The 13766-nt window shown below is 29.1% G+C and overlaps 2 protein-coding genes across 2 annotated transcripts; both read right to left on the reverse strand.

The window, feature by feature from the left end:
- Window positions 1–902: 902 nt before the first annotated feature.
- LOC102584588 (bidirectional sugar transporter SWEET16-like) lies at window positions 903–4413 on the reverse strand. The gene is made up of 6 exons (XM_006344629.2): window positions 4296–4413; window positions 4169–4205; window positions 3705–3915; window positions 2768–2929; window positions 2206–2325; window positions 903–1360 (listed from the first exon to the last, which is right to left on the reverse strand). The coding sequence occupies exons 1-6, from the start codon at window positions 4327–4329 to the stop codon at window positions 1211–1213; spliced, it is 714 nt and encodes a 237-aa protein (XP_006344691.1). The 5' UTR covers window positions 4330–4413; the 3' UTR covers window positions 903–1210.
- A 2632-nt stretch (window positions 4414–7045) lies between these two features.
- LOC102584909 (bidirectional sugar transporter SWEET16-like) lies at window positions 7046–9977 on the reverse strand. Its single transcript, XM_006344630.2, has 6 exons — window positions 9772–9977; window positions 9618–9654; window positions 8997–9207; window positions 8728–8889; window positions 8439–8558; window positions 7046–7589 (listed from the first exon to the last, which is right to left on the reverse strand). The coding sequence occupies exons 1-6, from the start codon at window positions 9803–9805 to the stop codon at window positions 7278–7280; spliced, it is 876 nt and encodes a 291-aa protein (XP_006344692.1). The 5' UTR covers window positions 9806–9977; the 3' UTR covers window positions 7046–7277.
- Between the last annotated feature and the right edge of the window lie 3789 nt (window positions 9978–13766).

The following is a 13766-nucleotide window of genomic DNA, read 5'->3' on the forward strand; positions in this document are numbered from 1 at the left end:
TTTTTTTAGCTCCAAAAAAACAACGAAAGTTGAAATTTTATCGGTATTTATTAATTGTCATTGATTTTAATATTGTTATAAGCTTTAATGAAATTTATTAAGAATAGTGCTAAAATGTAATTGACACTAATAATGGACTTTAAAAATATATATTCAGTAACAATTAAATTATAATTATTAATTAATCATCGTTAAAAGATCATTTTTGGTTTAATGGTAACTCTTTATTAAAATGTTGTCAAATCTAACAACTGAAATGTGGTATTCACAATTTCTTCTCTTCTATTTTATTTATAGATCTTTTGATTCTTTCCGATTTCTCTTTCTGACAATTCCACCTATTCTTCCTGGTCCACAATAATACTACTTACTACTTCTTCTTTTTAATTTGGCTGACTTAATTATTGTACGAACAGTTAATTAAAAAAATTATTTATCATAATTTATATTATTTAAAAAAAAATTAACAATCATAATATATATATATATATCCAAATTCACATTGAATTAATTAATTTAATCCTTAATATACTCATATTAAAGCAAACAAATCGAAACAAATGAAAATTCATATCTGCCACATCTTTAAGAAATAGGACCGTAAAAAGCAATTACTTTATGGGCGACCATTATTGTTGTCCTGGAAATAAAATTTTAAATTATTGGATCGCCAAAAATATATAAATATCTCTTTTTGCTTGAGAAAATATTTGTTGTTATCTTTCATTTTGGGAAATGCAAAAATGTAAGTTCCTTGTTTGATTTCATTGGATTTTTTTTATAAGTGGTATCACCCATTTAAAGTAGATAAATATGTAAAAGTAAAAAATAAGACTGAGCGATCAAATTTAAACCCAAAACCTCTCACACAAAATTAGAAATTTTGGGTTCAAACTTCAAAGAAGATGAACAAGAGTATTTCCATAGACCAAATGAAATAGTACATGTAACATTCAAAGAAGATAAGAATATGGTATGCCCCCAAAATATCGACCTCTATCAAGAAACTGTGACCTAAGTCGTTTGGACTCTTCAAAAATATTGTCATATTTGTGTTAAATCCTTCAAAAACACTATTTTTAGAGGATTCAACACGCATCCATAGATTTGTTTAGAAGAGTCTGAACAACATAGACCGTCACACTAATACTCGCAACAGATTAAAATGAAATAACAAACAAATAGTACTTGTTGCGTTGGGTGTATATATTTACTGTAGTGTTGGGGTGGAAGAAGGTGGCAGCAAGCGTTCCGTTTGGTCTCCTTGTTCTAAATCTTCCACAGATGAATTAGGGCTGCGGTAAATTACATATATAACCAGCTGCACTGCTCCAAGAAACCATCCAATTCCATTTGGTACCTTTTGTCAAATCACATTATATTATATACACTTAATAATTACTTGTAATTCAACTTCATTAGGCTATTGATCATATATATATATACTTCTATTGAAAAATTTGCTAAATATTTGTGTTTATGGCGATTGATTAATTGATTTCTTCATGATAAAAGAACTAGATACAACTCCCTCTGTTCCAATTATGTGACATAATCTTCTATATTTACTTCTAATTTAATTTATAAATGTCAACTTTACTTTTAATGAGACGATTTATAGTCACAAATATTCATCACTTGTTTTAGATCACAATTTTATTTTTTTTAAATCTTTCTTTCTTTCTTAACAAAATCACATATATTAAGACAGGGAAAAAAATAATATCATTGGATCTGAAAACTAAAGATTGTGTAAAGAAACTTATCGTACATACGTGCATAAATAAGACTAAAAAGATTTGTGTAAAGAAATTTATCGTGCATATGTGTGTAAATTAAATAAGACTTAATTAGTACTTGTAATACTAGACAATAATATTATAATAAATCCAACTTGTAGGTAGCTAAAAAGAGAAGTCTTCGTTTCTTAATTAGAAGTGGGCGCGTCATGAATATATTGTTACAGGTAATTAAATTATAAATTGATTACATAAACTTGTCTCAAGCCACTTGCCGCTTTATGCGTGATCCTTCTGAATTTAAAAAAAAATTCGTGTTCCTTATTCAAAATATACTTGGATTGGCTTATTTCAAATTCTTTTATGTTAAAATAATTTTTAAACAGTTTTAAAGTGTTTGGAGAATATGTCATCAAAAAATTGTACGAAAAAATAAAAATATATTTTGATGAGGAATAGAACTTACTCCAAGAAACCAATCACTCACAAGCAGGGCGTACAATGTCCAAACGCCACCATTTAAGAAAAAGAAAAATGAGAGAAGAAATGGCATAAACTCAACACTCTTACTTCTCACCACTGTTTTCTGCAAAAATAAAAAATAAAAAAATTGAAAGGGTTACTTATTTTTAAAAAAAGGTAGCCCACATGAAACTGAATTAGCTTTTTTTATGTTTTATAAATTCAGTATTCCACGTTTAGATAGTCTGACTAATTCGAATTTGCATAATGTAGGACTTACAAAAGATTTAGCACACCATTTATTATTTAGAATTTCACCATTTTCAAAAAGGTCAAAGTTGATCCATATCATCACCATACTACTTGGTGGTATTTAAATAACTAAAGTACATCACAAAAATTGCTAGAGATTATCTCATAAAAATATATATGTGCAAGAATCAAGTACATACATTTCTAGCACGTAACATATATAGACCATAACATTTAAATTTTGGATTCATTATTTTATGTATATATTTTGTTTAGACCATAATTTGACAAAATTAGGAGAATTGGGAAATTACCATAACACCAAGAGGGGAGCTATACATGATGATGTTTAAACATGTGGACAGGAAACCAATAATGTTAATTCTCATCTCTCCATATAAAATGAACTGCGCCAATAATAGAATCGTTGCTAAAATCCCCACATTCAGAATCCCAGCTAGGATGCCTGTATTTTTCTGTATAAAGAGGACAGCAAAACATTAGTTTTTCAGTAATTATAATTATGAGTTTTCGACTTTTTAGTGAATTTTTTCACCACAAAAATAATTTAAAAAGTAGTTGATGATATTTTGGGAATATTATCCCTCGTGCTTAATTTTTCTCGCTAATAATAAAGTATGCTGGGTCATTCTTGTCCAGTAGTGTGGACAAAAGATGTACACATTGACAGCCCCTCAGGTGCATCATTACCGCACAATTTGAAAACAACTTCTCTATAGGGTGTGTTTGGTATGAAGGAAACATTTTCCAATTTTCTCATGTTTGGTTGGGTTAAATGTTTTCCAAATCAACTCATTTTCCTCAAATTTAAGGAAAATGACTTCCCTTCAAAACTTAAGGAAAACATTTTCCAAAACTCTCTTCCAACTTAAGGAAAACATTTTCCAATTTTAAGTTTGTTTTTTAAAATATTTTCAATTTCAAAATTTCATTTTTTCACCCCTACCCTCGACCTTAACCTTAACCTAGCTAACAAAAGAAGCTCTTCCAAAATAAAATCCAAATAGTCACATTTGTTTTTGTAAAAAAAACAAAAAAACATGTCAATTCTTCCAAAATAAACTCAAAAGTAATCATTTATATATACAAAATTTAGAATGCAATAACTCAGAAAGGCTAAAAAATTCGAACCTATAGAGATCGACTTCAAATTCTGACTCCGGACCCATGATGCAATAATTCAGTTTCTTAAGTGCACTATACTATGTGATTAATTAAAGTATTACTCACTCTCATTTTTTTATCAGCAAATTTGAGGAACAAAGCAATGTAGATAGTCTCAACGATGACTCCAAAGCCATTGACAGTAGAGACAAGGTAGCTGCCTGGCTTAATAATTCCATAGTAAGTCCACAAAGATGAATTAAGCAATGTACAAATGTATGGAAGGCTATCAAAATCCTCTGTTGATTTATTCTGTACTATTCTTCTGAATGTCCCTCTGCAAATTAAAAATAAAAATTTAACAATTTTAACTTATATTATAAGTTATAACTAAGAATTCATTTAGTGAGATAGAAAAAATAATTCAGGGATAAAATTTTGGAGTCTTGTTTGATTGTCAAGTTAGAGATAACTTATCACATCATTTTATACCATTGTGATGGGATAAGTTATCCCAAGATAGCTAATCCGGCATAATTAATCCTGAAATAACTTGTTCCCAACCAAATGAGCCCTAATTAATTACTTACACCGGTGCAAGAAACATGAGAACTGAAATGATGTTGCCTGAAATTGGAGAAAAATAACACATTTCAGCACTAAAAAGTATATATCAAATCAGTGAATATATATTTGAGATGAAATATTATATATTACCTATGATTCCAATGATGAAAGGAAGAGTTTCCATCTTGACACTTGAGGATGAGGAGAAGCAGGAGAAATATGTGTGTGCAAGAGAGAGAGAGAGAAAGAGAATTATTGTATATGAGAAGCTAGTATTTTCTTTTTCTGGCTTTATATAAATAGGCTAATGACTTGGATTATGCACTAATGGGAAATCGATATATTTTCTTGGTTGTTTAATCAAATAGAATTAAGGGATTTTCTAGTTATTTAATAACAATGAAAAAGGTTGTTAGTTTTTTTATATATAAGTTGTATTCTTTGAGATAGTTTGCACACACCTCGATTAAGTATATCATTAGATACATGTTATCTTTCATAGCCACTACGATAAAAACAGTTTTTAGCGGTAATAAATTAACATATTAATGAAGAGTGTTAAAACATTTACCTATATTAGTTAATTGCCATTGGATTCAAAATCATTAATTATAAGCTTTATGGACATTTACAAGAGTACTAATAACTGCTAAAAACATATACTTAGCCACTAAAAACTATTTTTGATGTAGTAATGAGCAGAGATATTAGAGAAATCCATCTATTATAGAAAGAAATTACCTTGCCTTCGTTGAGATTTGAAACTGAAACTTTGTAAAAGCAAAAGAGTTAACTAAGTAAACGGAAAAGGGTCAAAATTACCCTCGAACTATTCGAAATAGCTCATTATATCCTTTAATTATGTTTGGGATCAAATCTACCCTTGTCGTCTATGTTTTGGACAACAAATACCCTTAAAACGTTATCTTTGTCATTAGAGCTGACATGACAGTCCACCCATGCAGTCCAATATGGCAAAAATATCTTCTTCTCAATAATGTTGTTCTTCCTTGTTCATTCCTATCACAAAAAGAAAATCAAATATAATTCTTTCATTATTTTTCTTTGAGTTGTTATTCGAACTTTGAAACTCCAATTTGAAAGTGTTGTTGCGTTGCAAAAAGTTATCATAAGTCATAACTATGCTATAGACAGTTTACAAACAATTGACAGAAACTTGTTTCCAATAATTAATATCTTAGAATAAAAAATTATTTTCAGAAGTTGACACTTTGTCGAGTGTGTTTGGCATGTATAATTGTTTATTATTGGATAGTAACATATACTATTGGTAGTTATTTCAAAGTTCATACCTTAGGGCTTAGATGTTTTTCTTATTAGTTTTTTTTGTACACATAACTCATGTGACTTATATTATATTACAATTACACTGTTTGTACAACTTTCTAGTCTATGCTCCTCCTCATTCTAATTGCAATTTTTTAAGTTCTTCAATGTTCACATACTAAAGTTGTTTCAATTAACGGGGTGCGCACTACACTTATTTCTCTGATTTCAACGCAAAATATACTCATATTCGCGTTATTAAAATGTATGTTCAAATTACTTGTTAATTTATAAAATCAATATAGAATTAATTAATTAATTAATTTTCATTTTATCCTTATAAAAATTAATTCTTTTCAAAGTAAAAAAAAAAGGGAAAAGGGTCTGAAAAATACTCCAACTTTGGCCGAAATTGTTGTTACGATACCAAACTTTATGAAGGACCTTTTACCCCTGCACTATTTAATAGTGTATTTTTAAAGATATATATGTGCCCCATGTTGGGACATGTTGGGTATTTACAATTATGCAATATTTATGATGTCCAAGTAGGCACATATATACCTTTAAAAATACACTATTAAATAGTGCAGGGGTAAAAGGTCCTTCATAAAGTTTGGTATCGTAACAACAATTTCGGCCAAAGTTGGAGTATTTTTCAGACCCTTTTCCCTTTTTTTTTTACTTTGAAAAGAATTAATTTTTATAAGGATAAAATGAAAATTAATTAATTAATTAATTTTCATTTTATCCTTATAAAAATTAATTCTTTTCAAAGTAAAAAAAAAAGGGAAAAGGGTCTGAAAAATACTCCAACTTTGGCCGAAATTGTTGTTACGATACCAAACTTTATGAAGGACCTTTTACCCCTGCACTATTTAATAGTGTATTTTAAAGATATATATGTGCCCATGTGGACATGTTGGTATTTACAATTATGCAATATTTATGATGTCCAAGTAGGCACATATATACCTTTAAAATACACTATTAAATAGTACAAGGGGGTAACAGGTCCTTTCCAAAGTTTGGTATCGTTACAGCAATTTCGATCAAAGTTCGGATATATTTCAGACCTTTTTCCCTAAAAAAATTTGTAAGATTCTAAGAAAATCTCTATGTTATTCTTGGTATTGGTGAATAATGCACATAAATAGAGTATATTTAACAAAAAGTTCAAAGACAAATTAGTATTTTATTTATATATGACTTTTAAAAGATGTATGCAAGAAAAAGTAGACAAATAATATGGAGCGGAGGAAGTATGTTTGACCGTCCTTGTGAAGATTTGTGGGATCAACACAGATCTTTTTAACTAGTATTTTAATTGATTTTAATAGATACAAAATCTCTAATTAAAACAATTGTTAATTAGTAGGAGAAATGCTTTTCTAAATGCTAAACAACTATCCACTAGATGGAAAGGGACAATTAATATATATATATATTGAACTTCTCTGACTCCTTCCTGGTCACAAACTCTTGTATTTTAGTAATTAGTATTCAATTCTAACATTATTAGAAAATTAAGCACTACGCGTTGTCTTTGCTATTTCATATGAGAAAATAAAATTTGTCAAAAAGTAATAATTTTACCAACAGTACACACTGAAATAAGACTTCTCTTATTTTCCAAAATTATAAAATTGTCAGTCATTGAACTGGACATTAAATTTTATTATTTATATTAGTATAACTTACATAAATTTCATAGTGTATTTAGAAAACACACCAAAAGAAAAGAACAAAAAATAGCGAGCTCGGATTAAGAGCTTCGGCTATCATTACAACATATAAAGGCCCAATAAGAAGAAAGAAAAAAGTTGGGTGAATAAAATTAGAAATTTAGTGTGCTTCTTTGAGGCCTTTTTCAATATCATTTACATTGTGTGAGCCCAAAGAAGATGGGGTATTTGAGAGAGTCTTTACTAGTCTTTCACTATATTGACGAACTAATGATGGCTTGGGAAGACTTTTCCCTTTGTGAAGAAGATTTCTATTGTTCTCATTTTCATGGGCTCCATTAACATCTTTCATTTGAATTTCTCTTTTCATTAGATGGGCCGAGCCTTTTTCTTCTGTTGGGCTTGACTTGTAGTACATGAAGTACAGGATTAATTGGGCCGCACCCAATATGAAGCCTATCCCATTTGGCACCTGAACAAAACACATGTATTTATCAATATTATTCATATAAATACATCATTTGATAATATTTTTTTCAATAAATATTACTCTACCCATCAACTTTTTTTTAGTTCATTTTTTTTTCGTTTTTTGATAATTATTTTATTTCAACTTTCACGTGACATATTTAAAATCACGAGATTAAAGGACATTTTGATACATTCTAAATATTTTAGTTTAACACCCAGGATTTTAAAGTATTTTAAATTTTCTTAAACTCAAATCAAGTTAATATCAGACAAATAATTTGAAACAGATGAAGTAATTGATTAGGAAAAAAGGGCCCCAACCAATTAGTGGGTTATAAAGGAGGTGGATGTAAATTTGGAACTCAAAAGAGCATTGCACATGTGTACTAACTCCGAATCAGTGGAGGTCCAGACATCTCAATCATTTTGCATTTTCTACTATTTTTAATTAACGATATTATTTCAATTGGTTAGTGCGGACCTCGACTAATATATCAACTCTCTGGCTGTTATACACTAGAGCACAGATCACAATAATTTTACTTACCAAATTATACATTGATGAAAAAATATAATCTATTTTTTGTATTCCAATTTATATGAAACAATTTTCTTTTTTAATATATCCCAAAAAAAGTAATTATCAACTTTCTATAATTATAAACAATTTTAACCTAAAATAATCTTTCTCTGAAAAGTTTAGGTGTACTCTTTTGTTTATGTGTAGCACTTATTTTAGTTGCGTTAGTTCATTCCCATTTTATGTGGTTCACGATTCATCAAACATAGTAGAGTATTAAAAGTGAAAATTCAGAAATAGAAAAATTTAAAAAGGAAAAGGAAAACTTACTCCAATAAAATAATCTTTGACAAGAACTGCATAAGCAGTCCATACCCCTCCATTAAGGAACTGGAAGAAGGAAAGGAAAAATGGCATGTATTCCACACTCTTCATCTTTATCACTGTCCTCTGTACATGTTCAATTAACAACTTCAATTTCAATTCTTCTTCGGAATTAACAAAAATGTAAAAATAACTTATATATACATATAATATTATTCGTGTAATAACAGGTAATCTTTCAAGTTAATAAATAACTCGATCGATAAAAACAATTTTTACGTAGAAAATGAATTACCGTAGCTGCTAGAGGAGCTGCATACATGCCAATATTCAAAGCAGCGCATAAAAATCCGACTAATGTGAGTCGAGTGGTTCCGTGCACAGCTAGTAAAGTGATTGCTATTACAGCCCCAAGAAATGCTATATTTATTATTGCCACCAATTTCATTGATTGAATCTGAAAATAATAATAATTATTATTTACATCAAAACAAAAAATAGTTAAAAAAGTGAAAATGAATAAGAGATCAAAAATTGTGTACTTCATTTTATTTTATTTTTTACCTTAAGAGGTTTGGGAGCATAAATGAGAAAGAGAGTGACATATATGATGTGGAATATGGCACCAGTACCATTGACTGTGACCACTAGCAAACCTCCAGGTTTGAGTAACCCATAAAATGTCCACAAACATGTGCTCAATAGTGTTGTGATATATGGTATCCCTTTAAAATCCTCTGTTGATTTCTTCTTCATTATCCTTTTGAATGTTTTTCTGAAATATTAATAATTGTTGAGGAATTTTTTTTATTAACCAAATGTTGCAACTACAAAGGATGAAATGTGTAAAGTATTAAAAGTTATATATGGACTATCGTAGTTTAATTTAATTTAATTATGAAAACAGAGCATGATCATAAACTATCTATTCGTTACAGAATCTACTATGGTTACGAGATTGAATTTTAACATGTGTCGAGACAATTTTAATTGGTTACAGCTAGGGTGCAAATTAATCATTGTTTTGAAAATTGAAAAATAATTTAAAAAGGTATGCACCTTATGATTAGTACTTAGTTAATTTAAAATATTACCAAGAAAATAAAGGATAAACTACTACACAACTATAAAAATTGTTGGCAAAGCATACGACTAGAGAAAACGTAATAAATTAATTAGACTTACATTGGAGCAGCGAACATAAGTATGGAGATGACATTCCCTGCAGAAACATAGTCATAAAAACAATGATTTTCATATTAATAACAAACTAGAATATATTTCGTCAATTTAAACTTTTTTAATTGTGAATTTAAAGATTTAATTATATGAAACTTACCAATTATGCCAAGGATGAAGCTAAAGTTAGCCATGAAGGAAGTAGAATTAAGGTGGAAAACAAAAAACAAAAGAGATGAAAGTAGAAAGGTAACAATTATAGCAGTAAGAGTTACGTGAAGGAAAAAGAAAAAGTAGTGGATGAGAAATAGAGTCGAGAGAAAGAAACAAGTACTCTGTAGATGTAAACAATAAATAGTAGTAGCAAAGCCCAGAAAGTTGGTATCCAAAAGGTCAAATATATAATGAGCGAGCGATATTCAATGTTACAAGAACAGGACACGTTACCCTCTGTAGTTTGGTACTTCTGGCTATATTTACCCAAAGCGGTCTGAGGCGAATACATAATTTAAATTTAAAATGAACCATTAATTTGAGAACTAAAAGAAGTAATTACTAATTTTTTATTTACTTGTATGTAGATATGATATAATTAGTTTATGAAATCGTATGTCATTTAATTCACTTAATTATTGATCTGTCTATTTATTAGTTTAACTCACTTCATCCTATTAAATTTTAGGCGGGTGTTTAGCCCAAGTTAGTTCATAAAGAAATCTTATCAAAAGTGAAAGGAAGATAAATCTATAATATCTGGGAAGGTTCTAGAGGAGGTTGGACCCTTTAAATGACTTACCCATCCTATTAACTATGAGGTTCAAGACTTGCTCTTTATTTAATTCTGTGTTATGATCATCATTCCAAACTGAGTATTGCAGTTGTACATTTTTTCTCAAAAACCTCCATAATTTATTTTTTTATTATTTTGAGGTCTACACATCTCCACTTAATCATCATGACTAAAGATAATGTTGAATTCCACTCTAATAAATGTGTATATAGTTGTAATTATGCATTTGTTTCAGTCTATAATTTTTTTACGTTTCTTGTTGTAGATATTTTATTTAGTATACTCTAATATCTGACTTGGTTTTAATTAGTCCATTCCATCCAGATTTTTTTTTCTTAAAAGATTTATATTCGGAAACTATGTTGATGGTTGATTTGAGGCCTTTTCATATCCAAATCATGACCAAGAGTTTCTTAGTATGACCAAGTATGAAGTACTATTGATTATTTAATAATTGCGACTTTATCTTCAATGCATGCCCATATAGTACTACTATAGTTTGGTAAACACGTAGCTAGCCATGTGTTATGTTTAAAGTCCATCAAAGGGTGTACGCATATAATGGTATTAAAAAATTATTTCCCATCTTAAATTGTTGTCTATATTATTTTTGAAATTTCCGCAGTACACATATTGTATCAACTCAAACTTTTAGACTATGGTTTGAACCATAAAAATAGTGCGAGACGAAACGGTTAAAGTCTTTGTAGATTTGCCCCGCAAGTGGTCGGTTCGGCCCATTTGCCATCCTGTGTTAGGCAGATATTAAACTTTGAACCGGAACTTTAGTTTAATTGCCAATGCATACTGGATAGTATATCTGTCTACGAGATCAAATTTTATCAATTTTGCGACACATATTCAATTGGATTAAGATTTGTCGTTTATTTCTTGAATACAATGCAGAGGATTATTGTTTCCTCTAAGAAAAATCACTACTTGTAAATAAGAGAAAAGCTTACTACTTAAATTACCATGCTACACCTAACAATTAATCAATACCTAATCAATTACTAGTATTTAATTAAAAAAGTAACACCAATTATGTAAGCTAAAGTTATTGAGATCGGACGAATCTATATCGAAACTTTACATCAACCCCAGTTTAAAATGATTAATAGAGGTTAGGATAATGACGGTACATGGTTAATTTCTGTTGTGAGGTAATTCATTCCCGCAAAAGTTTAAAAAAAAAAAGAAAAAAAAAAAGAGAAGCATTATTGAAGAAGTTGCGTCATTTAATAGAAGTACTTTTTGATTGGGAAAAAAAAAGTTTGAATGTTACAGCCACTAACTTGAAGTCTTTTCCATAAATGTACCTGTTGGCACCACCAGCTGCACCTTCTCTACTTGCTTGCCAATTCTTGATTATTATGTTACCTTTTTTTTTCTTTTCATAATGTTACCTAACTTTTATCTCAAACAAAAGAATATTGGTCGTTGCGCTTGCTCATGATTCTAAAAGATTTTGGACGAGGTATTTTCTTTTTTGGCAACAACTTCTAAATTACTAAGGCTAGGCATGTTAGGCAATGTGAATTGGGCATTTGATTTTTCATTTTTTTTTTTTTATAATCTCCTTGCCAATTCTTGATTATTATGTTACCTTTTTTTTTCTTTTCATAATGTTACCTAACTTTTATCTCAAACAAAAGAATATTGGTCGTTGCGCTTGCTCATGATTCTAAAAGATTTTGGACGAGGTATTTTCTTTTTTGGCAACAACTTCTAAATTACTAAGGCTAGGCATGTTAGGCAATGTGAATTGGGCATTTGATTTTTCATTTTTTTTTTTTGATAATCTCGTGATAACAATAAAAATTAGGTGGGACGGATAGTTTTTGGGTGAGTTTTAGGCAACGTTTGAAAGTAAGAGGGAAATATAGCCACACTTATGTGAAATAAAATTCGGATACAAATACTCCTACTTGAAATGTGGAAAATCTCGTAAAGATTTGAATCACATGAATTATTTTTTAATTTTAAACTTACAAATATTTGAAACCCAAGAATCGTTTCTTGGTTTTCAAACTCCAACAAAGTTTTAAACCTTGTAAATCATTTCTCGAGTTCCACTTGTTAATCCTTTGAATTCCAACACCTTTTTGTTGAAGTTTCTGTATTTTAGTTGGAATATTTGTGTCCAAAACTTTTTGCGTCAAAAACTGGACAGTGTATTCGGTATGAATGAGAAATGTTTTTTTAGAAAAATAAATAAGTTTCTTACTTATTTTTATGTGTTTTGTACCTAAGTAAAAAAACATATTATTCTAAAAGAATTTGTATATAATCTAGACAAATATTATGAGAGGTGGGGTGGTGAGGATGGAGGCTATTGGGGTCGGGTGAAGATGAGGTGATGTGTTTGAAGAATGAATATTATAAAATGTCACTTGTGAAACTTATTTTTCATACTTTCACTAGAAACGTCATTTGCTTCATTTTTAAGGAAAAAAAAATTCTTTAAAAAAAATTATATTTTTCAAATTATTTTGACCAATTGAATATAATTAAATTTGAAAATATTTTCCTCCATATCAAACACACCCTAAATTTAAATAGTTTTAAAAGTAATGTCTAGTATTTGATAGTAGGTATTAAAAGTACGTAACTACCTTTAGAAGTAAAATTCGATTAAATGACGAATTGTTTTGCCTAGAACACGTGCTGCTAATACTGTTTTATGGATTTTGTGTTTAATTTTGATGACGTTTTAATCAAACGAGGAAATTAAGTTGGTTTTGAATTATTCCAAAGTTGACTAATAACTAAATTGGCAGACAGAAAGTAACCTAAGATCACAAAAGACAGCATTTTATAGTTTCAAACCTTCTCTAAAGTTAAAGTTGAACTAGCATATATCTTTATGTCTATGTCATATTATCATGACATTGTTATTTACTTATTTTGTTTCCGCGTGCAACTTAAGATTTATATTTGCTACACGATGAATCATGTCTTGTACCAGCTATTTTATAGTGGACATCATAAGAACATTATGAATTGAGTTCTCCATCATTTAATTAATAATTATTATTATTTTAAAATCATATTTTTATTAATAAACAGTTTTAAAATCTTTTACCAATTGTTCGAGTGGCTATATATATTTGGTCCACGAATCCGACTTGGCCCAATAAAACCCAAGAAAGCAGGCCCATTTGTTTTGAAAACAAGTCCTTCTCTTTCCCTTGCCCGTTTGGTTTGGCTAAAAAGAAAAAAAAAAAAAATAAGTCAAAAATGAGTTTTAAGTTAAAAAAAAAAGTTGTGGGAGACCTACTTTTTTTTTACTTATTTTAAATCATTTTTTACCTTGTCAAACACTTCCTTACTTATTTTAAGTTATTTTTAATAGTTGTCAAATA

Source organism: Solanum tuberosum, unplaced genomic scaffold, assembly GCF_000226075.1.
Source record: "Solanum tuberosum cultivar DM 1-3 516 R44 unplaced genomic scaffold, SolTub_3.0 scf00060, whole genome shotgun sequence".
Classification (NCBI taxonomy): Eukaryota; Viridiplantae; Streptophyta; class Magnoliopsida; order Solanales; family Solanaceae; genus Solanum; species Solanum tuberosum.